This window comes from Epinephelus lanceolatus, chromosome 9, assembly GCF_041903045.1.
Source record: "Epinephelus lanceolatus isolate andai-2023 chromosome 9, ASM4190304v1, whole genome shotgun sequence".
Lineage (NCBI taxonomy): Eukaryota > Metazoa > Chordata > Actinopteri > Perciformes > Serranidae > Epinephelus > Epinephelus lanceolatus.
In genome coordinates this window covers 33,544,476-33,554,739 of record NC_135742.1, presented here as the reverse complement: position 1 = coordinate 33,554,739, position 10,264 = coordinate 33,544,476, and the positions used below count along the sequence as shown (strand labels likewise).

The 10,264-nt window shown below is 41.8% G+C and overlaps 1 protein-coding gene across 1 annotated transcript; it reads left to right on the top strand.

Moving 5' to 3' along the window:
• Positions 1 to 1,385: 1,385 nt before the first annotated feature.
• rflna (refilin A) lies at positions 1,386 to 10,264 on the top strand. The gene is made up of 4 exons (XM_033620448.2): positions 1,386 to 1,650; positions 1,776 to 2,118; positions 7,834 to 7,943; positions 8,093 to 10,264. The coding sequence occupies exons 2-4, from the start codon at positions 1,900 to 1,902 to the stop codon at positions 8,424 to 8,426; spliced, it is 663 nt and encodes a 220-aa protein (XP_033476339.1). The 5' UTR covers positions 1,386 to 1,650; positions 1,776 to 1,899; the 3' UTR covers positions 8,427 to 10,264.

Below are 10,264 nucleotides of genomic sequence, written 5' to 3'. Positions count from 1 at the left end.
ATCTGTTATCTTTGGCAAAATTCAGGAAAATAGTAAATTATATGGTAAATGACTCCTTCATTAATTGTCTGTTCTTAGTTTACATTTAGCCTGATCTTAATATCCATTGTCTGACTTTTTATTGTTTTGTTGTCTTGGCCATGTCGGCCTACTAAGAGAGAACAATATGTTTGCAATTCTTTGCTCAGTGTATGGCGTTAGAGAAAAGGCCACGGGGTTATCTATGTCAATACAGTTTATCATCGTCAGAGCATAAGCGTTCTTAGAAAATTTCATGGTAAACAGATTAGATTATGAGAAAGTTTTGAGGAATAAAGGAGTGACAAATCAGAAATTAACTGCTAATAATAAATGGTAATATCACTATTAAGTGTGGTATGTTAACTAAGTGTTATTAACAAATAATGAATATTGTACATTATTCAGGGTGGCATGGTGGTGTGGTGGTTAGCACTATCGCCTCACAGCAAGAGGGTTCCCATTTCGATCCCGGGTGTGGGAGCCCTTCTGTGCAGAGTTTGCATGTTCTCCCAGTGTCAGCGTGGGTTCTCTCCGGGCACTCCGGCTCCCTCCCACAGTCCAAAGACATGCAGATTGGGAATTAGGTTAATTGGTGACTCTAAATTGTCCATAGGTGTGAATGTGAGTGTGAATGGTTGTCTGTCTCTATGTGTCAGCCCTGCGATAGTCTGGTGACCTGTCCAGGGTGTACCCTGCCTCTTGGCCAATGCCAGCTAGGATAGGCTCCGCCCCCCCCCCCCCCCCCCCCCCCAGCGACCCTCAAGAGGATGAAGTGGTTAGAAGATGGATGGATACATTATTCAATGATATTTACTAATTCAAAAGAACAGTGATTAATTGCTAATTATTAACTGATTGCTCTGATATTAACTCTGAATAATTAACTGATAACTAACTGCTAATTGTGAATAGTTTTATCACTACCGACTGCTAGTTACTATTTTATATGTAATTAATAACCATGAATGATGAACAGAGCCAAACTGAATGAGTGCCAACTGACTAATTAATAACTTACTAATTATGAACAGTTTTATATTATTATTATTATGTAATAACTAGCTTTTATTGATATCGGTAAATAATTACCAATTTCAAACCAATTGATTACTAACTGCTAATCATAAATATTAATATAACCAGATCACCAGCTCAGCAGTTGGGATCTGGATAACTTGCTGGGTGGCACTTCAGCAGGGGTGCTGATCATGAACACTGAGTCAGACTGCACTGTACAGCAGGAGCGAGGAGGACGTGCTCGCCCCTGTCGGTTGTATATGGAAGTGATCCAGATCATGAGGGCTGGACTGGATCCAGGTGCAGAAAAAAAAGCCTGGCAGGATCATTAAGAAGGAGCTCTCCACTGGAGAGCGCGCACACACACGGATACACACCAACACAGAGAGTCAGAGCAGAGCAGAGGAGCTCTCATCCTGATCGGTGCCAGACGCACTGTCGACTTTTTGTTTTTGCGCGAGTTTAACTACAGTTTTGTTTAGTTTTTTGAATTAAGGGTAGTTCATAATTCAGTTTGGTGTCAGGTTTGATTTGTGTCAAAATTGTGGCTGGTTTTTCACGGCTATTTGGAATATATTTAAATATATAAGGTGGATACTCCACGACGCGCAGGTACAGTAAAGTTTTGGAATAAATAAAAACAGAATTCATATCACTCTGTGTTTTGTCCACAGTGTATGGGCAATGGTTAAACGCATATTTCCTGATTTTTTCTCTCTCCTCTCCTCTGCTTGCAGAAGTCATCTTGAAAAAGTTCGTCCAGGATTGTTTCTTTTTGACGCAGGAGCGCGCAGCAGCTCGGAGCGCTACAACTTGTCGGCGAGATTTTGGGGTGTTTTTTTGACTTGAGTGGTCCCAGAAATGGTGGGGCACCTACATTTACAAGCGATGGATGATAGCCTGAAAGGAAAGAACCGGGAAGGGCTGCTCGACAGTCCGGATTCGGGGTTGCCCCCCAGCCCCAGTCCGCCCTTCTGCTCACTCTCTCCGGGTCTGATCGAGTCACGCTCCGGCAGCTGCACGACGCCCGTCGAAAGCCATCATGGATACTATAAAAAGGAAAGCAGAGAAGGCAAACTGGTAAGAAACATATCGCTTTATTTACTCTATGATTTGAAACAATTTTGTAATCTGAAAGCAGGGACTCGGGTCTGTTTTGTGTCCAGAGTAATTTTGCAGTCAGTCACTTCATTGACACACTGAATTAAAGGATAAAAAGACCTAATGGCTAAATAATGACGCTGCTGTGAGAGAAACTGAAAATCTGAGAGCATTTTAGTGTTTGGCCAGGAACAGATTTCACTTCAGTCCCACTCACACAACATCTGGAAGCTCTCTCTCCCTCTCCCTGTCAGAAATTCCTTAGTTGCAAACTTCTGATGTTGCACTTGTGCTGAAGATGTCACCAGCCCTCAATAAGCCATTAAAATCTTTTCTTTTTTCACCCTGGTGCATCAGCTGGACTCTAACTACGTGCTGTCATAAGGGTCAGTGAGTTGATTAGTCCCGCTTGGGTTTCCAAACTGGGGTCCAGGGACTCCCAGGGGTCCTTGCCAGGATTCCAGGGGCTCCCAGCAGGATGACAGAGAGCTTTATAACACTTCACTCAGTAGCATTTGAGTGAAGGTGTGTACACCATGCCTAGTGTGATCAGGTTTCTGTCTCACAAGATAGACAGTAAAAATCATGGGAATGCTCTGTGATGGATTTACATGAGGGGGCTGTCATGAAAGGTTTGGGTCAGACTTCTTTTTCAAGGTCTCTCATGTCAATCACGCCCATTAGAGGGCCGAAGAATCTTAATGAGACACAGACAGTATGTAAGCCAGACTTCTGGCTCTATAAAAACCTTAAAATAAGCCACCAGCAGCAGGTCTGCATCCTTTGCTGGAACCACTTTAAATAAACAGAAAGGCAAATTAGTTGTTTATTAGATTTTCCCAACCCATGTGGTATGTGACCCCTTAAAAGTGAAGCAATGTCCACTTGCAACACTTCTTCACAGGTGACTGGCGAGCTGTTTAACCACAGAATGATATCTCATTCTCAAATTGTTTCATTTGAGCAGTTTTTAAAGGCTTTCATTGGTACTCATTATCATATTTTCCCGTACTTGTTACTCATCTGTGGGTGATCGACAACTTGTTCCAACCCCCAAGATGGGGACCTCTCTGTCAAATGGGCATCTCATGAAGAAGACCCCCAGTATTTGCATTTCATAATTGTGACAGTGGTCACACCACATTAAGACTAACTTCAGTACAGAGGTTTAAAGTCACATTGTGTCTTGTGTTACTGTTTCTTAGTAGTTTGTGCACTGATACCTGACGCCTCCCATGTGTCTCGCTCAATCTGCGAAGTTTGACACCAAAGTCACTAAATGAAAAGCTGAAAATAGAGAAAAGCTGAAATCAAGCTGCAGATGATACCGTGAAGCTGATTAATCTTAGTCTCAAAATGAATGAAAAATAAATGATTGATTAAAGCTAAAAAATACACCAGCATCTGGAAGCCAGGGTCCTGCTGGATTTATTAATGTTCAACTCACCATGTCTGTGGCTGTGGCCGCAGCAGAGACAAAGTAGAAACAGGACCTGTGTGATGACAGCTCTCGCCAGTGAAAAGTGTGCCTGTTCACAAGAACATGATTAGATATGTCTTTGTCTGAGCTCATATCCCACCACGGACACCAGCAAGTCCATACATAAAACTGAAAACAAAATAGTAAGTTCTTAACTTTAATTAACGTTCACAGGTTGTGCACTTTTTAAGTTCCTTGAATTATTTCCTGAAAATTCAAAATAGCTTATAGGCATTAGTAATCTATTACTTTTCTCTAAAATGTTAAACTACATAATATTTCCAGCAATACATGCAAAAACTATACTTTAAATGGGCCACACAAACAGTCAGTACACCTATTTTAGCACTTATTCAGCTGAGAACAGGCATGATACTACACATAGTAGACTATTCTCCATGGAAACTCAGTTTAATGATAATTGATGGTGCCCAAAGCATTTCAGGGACACACACGGCAGTGATTTGTGTCACTCATGACGAGACTGATTTGATTGAAAATCATTTCCAGGTCACTCCCAGTTTCAAAAGTCTTACAGAACATGTCTGCACACGTCGAGGTGGCTTTTAGAGTGTCTGAGGGAGGCCTCAGAAATGCAGCACTTCATCCTGGGAGTTGCGTGACATTGGTTTGATGAAGCCTGAAACAGAGAAAGAGAGAGATCCTCTAATCCTTTGGAGGTTCAGATTAGTAGGAGTCCTCTGCTATGTGGTTTTCCTTTTAAAGATCAGTCCTGATAGGGGGCTGCTCCTGCTTGTGTTTCGACTGCCATCTGTGGGCCCGTGTGTATGGAATGAATCAGACCTCTCCATCAGATATTTTTAAGTTACGTGTCTGTTAGCAGGACAAGAGGAGGCACATGTGTGCTTGATTTTTTTTTCTTTCCAAATCTATTTATGTGTTGTTTTTGTATGCCACCTAAGAACAATCCTGAAGTTCTATTTTGGGGAGCAGGGGGCTTGTTAGAGTGGCTGCAGGGCATTGCATAAGTGTTTGATGACCTCTCACTTCTAAATAAAACGTGGAGTAACCCTCAGGCAGCATGTCTGTTTTCAAACCTGGGTCGCATTTATGCAGATGTTGGATAATTATTCTTATATTTTCACTTCTTAACATATGAATTAATTAACCAGAGGGACAGATGCATGAAAAACACGAGTGTGGTCATGTAGTCTCTGTTTCTGAGTTGTAGAAGGTTGTGTGCATGTCCTGTTCAAGGATACCGGTCAAGTGTCGGTGGATTAGACAGGAGGACAGACAGGAGACAGATCTTATGTCTTTTTCTAAATCTGCCTCACCGTGTGATACTGATGCTCTTACATTAACGTCCTTGCAAACGCAGGATGTAAAGTCAGTTCACTTTACCAAACAGCCAGCAGTTGGAAAAGTGTGTTTGAGTTGGCGTTTCTCTCTGCAGCTCTGCATTGTGCATTGTACATTGTGTGGGTTGCTCAGCTGCAGACTATTTTTCCTGGGCAGAAATGTGCTTCCAGGGGGTGGGGGGGGTTATGCTTTGTGTGCTTACTGGGGGATCCACTGCCTCCCTGGAGGTGACCTACCCTCCATTCACGAGTGTTTGCTTTGCAGAAGTTGCCAGAACTCACCGTGGAGAAATACCTGGGATGCTCTCCATGCCGGAGCAGCATGGGTAAAGACATACTCGTGCAGTTTTTCAATTCACGAAGTACCAGCAGCAGAAAATAAATGGCCTGCAGATTTTTTTTTTTTTTTTTTTTTTTTATTCAGTCTGGCGTGGCAAAACTAGCAGCTGTGCAAGTTCAGCTCCACCGCTCAGATAGTGTGTGGTGATGATTGTAGGCTGTAGGTAAGACGAGCTTCACACGGCGATCTGCTATGCCCTTGGCCTGTTCTTGTTCGTCCCCTGTAGTGGCATGTGCGCTTAACTGTGGCCAAAGCACAGCATGTGACAGCCTCCCCTCTGTAATGTGAGAGGTGCTGGAGTAGCGGTTGGGGTGCCATTTGATTCAGATCCGTCAGAGACACACATGCAAAGAAAACGGTCCATTACAACCTTCCTTCACAGTGTGTGTGTGTGGCAGTATCTGTGTTTCTGATTGGTGCAGATCTGTTTGCCCCCTTATGGCTTCACACGGAACACTCAGAGGTCAAGGGTCAGCATTAAAACAGACCTGGTCCCTACAGGTAGTTGAGTACAGTATATCTGTATCTCATCTGGTGTTGTACACTGTTTTAAACAGATGACCTGAATTAATCCCATGAAAACCGATGCAGTAACATTTGTATGATTCCTACAGGAACGTCAGTTTGTGTTTGTGGTATCAGTGTTGGTTAACTGGACCTTAATAGGACCACATGGTTCATTGGATTACTTACATAGGCAGGGCTGTAGGTTTTGTTTCAATATTGGAGGGGGGCACAGATTAAACAGGGGGTTTAGGAGTCCTTCGCTAGAAAATTTTGAGCGCCAAACACTTAACTTTTCGCCATTCTGGTGATTTTTTATGCAAGAATTTTCTGCATGAATTTTTGGTGTAAATATCTTTAAATTTGTCCCTTTCTACTTTCATGTTTTTACTGGGGAGTGCAAATGTGCATATTCTAAATATTGAGGAGGCATTGTCCCTTGCACCCCCCCTGAAATCTACGCCTATGCCTACAGAAACCGATTAGAGCTTAAACAAAAAATCAGCCAATTTGCAGAAGTTTTGATATTATTTAAGGGGTTTTTACGCAAAATGCTGAACATTACCTTGTTTGAACTTGTCAAAAATAAACAAAGTGGTGTCATGCGATAGTTAGTTGAAAATGTGTTTTTTTTTTATGGGGACTTTTGGTAAAAAAAAATAAATAAATAAATAAAAAAATAATAAATTTGTTTTGCATTCCATTCAGCAAACAATTGATTGCGAAAATAACGGTCAGATGAATTAATTGTGAAAATAAGGATTAGTTGCAGCCTTTGTCTAATATTTTGGTTTTAAAAGTACTTTATGCCCCAGAAAGCATCAAACTGTGTGTGTGAACTGTGTGAAACAGCTCTAATGTGTGAAGAAGGTGGAGTGGTGACAGTGGCCACAGGTTAAGATGAACCTGAAGAGAGGAGACACCCTCTTACTCAAGTTGATAATTTGAACCCATAGAAATCATGATTTTCATAAGAATCAAGAAATATAATGAAGACATAGCATGTGTCATTACTGACTAAAGCTGCAATGATTAGTCGATTAATTGTTTTGATCGTAGTCGAATTGGTTCAATTTGTAGTCGATTGACAGAAAATTGACAACTATTTTGATCATCGAATAATGATTTCAGAAGTTTTTTAAGGTTTTAATGCTTCTAAAATATCAGAATTTGATGCTTTTCTTTGTCATACATGATAACAAACTGAATAGCTTTGGATTTGTGGGCTGTTGGTCGAATAAACATACCATTATAATGCGTACCCTTGGACTCTGGGATAGTACACAGGGCTTGCGTCACTATTTTTTTAGTCATTTTATTGACGAAATGACTAATAGACAAAGTAATGGGCAGATTAATAGATAATAAAAATAATCGTTAGTTGCAGACCTTTTACAGACTGTCTTTCAGTTAGATAACTTTCTCCCATGAGACCTCTTACCTCCCTGTGCAGGCTGGCAGGCAGTACGAGAATCTTTCAACATCACCTCATTATCGTTTTCTAACAGCATCATCTCCACTCAGTCTGGCTACCAGCTGCTCTAGAGACTCATATCAGTAAGCGCATTTAGCATTTCTGTAACTACTGCAGGGCCAACATCTGTAAGCCTGTTTTCAGTCTACACACACACGCGCACACACACACACATACACACAGGTTGTGTCAGGGTCACACGTCTCCAGCCAGCCAGAAAGAGATTTACCACCAACACTTAATTTGGCTGGACCCACACTGCGTAATTATCTGAATTAAAATGGAAGTGTTGCCCCGACTGCTGTGCTTCTTGTCTAATAGTTGTTGTAGTAATAGTCATGCCACGGACACATGAGGGCGGATCAAGGCGCGTGTTTTCCTTGAGAGGGTGGGGACTGCAGTGTTTTTAATTTGGGTTGCTGGCTCTGCTGAAACCCCCAACCATGCTGGGATTTTTTACTGGAATTCTTTGAATGGACACGTTGGCAGGCTGGTTACAAACAGTTCAGCAGTTCATGGATGTTTTTTGTGAGATTGTTTTTAACTGACTCCTGATTGTGTTTCCTCCGCACAGCTGCCCTACCTGCTGCTTAACTCCACGGGCACAGACCCAAAGACTCGCATGTACCCTGTGTTCTTTGGGGAAAGCATCGAGGTCAACCCCAAACCAGAGCAGGAAATCAAGTAAGAGAACTTTGACACATAAAGACACAGAATTTGTTTGAATATGGAGCCTAGGGCACTGATTTTCATCAATATTGTCTTGTCAACACTGCCACCTAGTGACCAATTTCAGATGTGTTTCTAAAGAGTTCTCACCTTCTCCTGTTCAGGTGCAACTCTGAGGTCAAGTACGACTCCGACAAGCATTACAGAGACCGGGTGTACTGCGCCCCCGTCCCCACAGCCACCTCCTTCAGCGAGACAGTAGTGGCAGTGCGGAACTGCACTTGGAGGAGCTACAAGTCCCAGGTGTACCTGGAGCCGCGGCAGAAGCCAATCAGCTACCAGAGCACCACCATCATCTATCCGAAGCACGCCAAGAACACTTACCGCACCACGCTCAACTACAACGCCACAGGCTCCCGCCGCTGGTTTGTCTCCACAGTGCAGCTGGAGTCGAGCGAGGACACTAGTCCCTGTATCATCTACACAGAGGACCTGTAGGGCCCAGACGGCACTGGGAGAGGGCTACCTGGTGATCATCACGTTTGTTTTGGAGGACGAGGAACTTGGGAAGGCCCGTATCGAAAGGGAAATACTTCAAGTAATACCCGGAGCCCCTAAAAATCCTACTCTGTTCATCTATACTCACCATGGAGGAAACTCTGGGAACCCTTTAGTGATGTTTCACCTGAGTGTATTTAGACTTTCTACTGATGCAGTCTTTAAAAAGGGAGTCTGTCCTCCGGCAGTTTAAAGCTGCACTTCAATGGTTAATGTCTTATTTAATACAAGAGCTGACAAATTGGTGGCCTTTGCTCTCTTTTCAGGTTGGATTGTAACCTCAGTGAAGGTAACAGACTGTAAACGTCTGTGCATGTAGAGAAAAGTCGAGAAGATGTGTGGTGGATTTCAGCCGAGCCTGCGCAAACCCAGTCACACCAATGCAAAGCTTTCTAATATGGCTTTATTGCACTTGTTTTCTATATATCACAGTCCTCCCAGCGGACTTGGCATTGCAGGGGGGGGGATGTCAGTACAGCATATAAAACAAAATTGGACCAAAGATAGTTTGAGCAGTTTATATCTTTGTAATAACCCCACACTCTGAGACAGAGCACTTGATTTTGTTTTACAGTTTTAATTAACACACAAACAGCAGCCTGTCTAGTTTGATCAAGCATTTAATTAAACCCTCTACACTCTGCAAGGTGTCCTGTTTATTCAGCTGAGTGCTCTGCAGAATTAAGACTAATGAATAGAAGGATCACAGCACAATAACAGCAGATTGCCAGGAGAATAAGTTTAAAAAGGGAGATATTTAAAGCCTCTGAAAACTTAGGTTTCAAATCTTAAATTGTCTGTAACATTCAATATTCAACAATACTGGATCACCGCAGTTATGGTTTTTATCTTATGTTAAACCTCTGTTAAGACTTAATTTGAATACTCTGGTTGAGATTATAAATGAGGGTGTTTTGGTAAACAGGTTCTTTTTAGCTTGTTTGGCTGCAGAGCAACAATCAATGAAGTTGGGAGGGGGACATCCATTATTTATTAAGAGCTGAACACTTAAAAACTCAGTTAATCTGCTTCATCTGGACCACATCATCTGTTGTTAAAAGATGATTGAGAACAGACATGTTTTCAGGGCCTTTGAGCACGGTGGGTATTGGTTTGCTTTTTTTAATCTGTTTGTTTTTAACCCGCTTTGGTGTCAGATGGTGCAGCTGCTCACACAAGTGCCAAAAAGAAATAGACAATCGGGGGAAGCGGAAGCCGTGGCGTTCAGTCATCTACTTCTCCGTGAGAGTCAAACATAAAAACAAGAAGTATTTCCAACTGCGATTGTCTGGATGGTTTCGTGGTACAAGGATTATTGTTTCAAATGCCTCTCAAAATGAGGCTAACACTGTTCTGGATTAGGCACCAGCTATTCGTAAATACATCACCAAGTTTGTGCATGAAGTAGGCTAACTAGTTGATAGTTTCAAACTTGAGATATAGCCTACTAAATCATGTTGCACTATTAATACTTAAGAACTGTCTGCAGCTTCATCCGAAAAAATCCAAAGTCACTGAAGCATCACAAAATTCTAGTTTTAGTGGGATGATATATTAAATGTAACTAGTAATCATTTCTAAATGTAGGTAAGAATTTGTTTTGTTTATGCTAACCTAGCTAATGTGATCTGGTCGTTTATTCTGATATTATAGTCATGTTTTTTTTTTATTTAAAATCTTCCCAAATGTCAGGTCAGACACTTCAGTCGTATTATTACCTCTTCTCTCCATTCTATGAATCAATAACTTTTTAAAAATAGTAAAAAAAAAAAAAAACA

Coding starts and splice junctions, on each gene's coding strand:
- rflna (XM_033620448.2), top strand. CDS start 1,900: ATGGTGGGGCACCTACATTTACAAGCGATGGATGATAGCCTGAAAGGA. Junction 2,119..7,833: donor AAAGCAGAGAAGGCAAACTG/GTAAGAAACATA, acceptor TCCTCCGCACAG/CTGCCCTACCTGCTGCTTAA. Junction 7,944..8,092: donor AAACCAGAGCAGGAAATCAA/GTAAGAGAACTT, acceptor TCTCCTGTTCAG/GTGCAACTCTGAGGTCAAGT.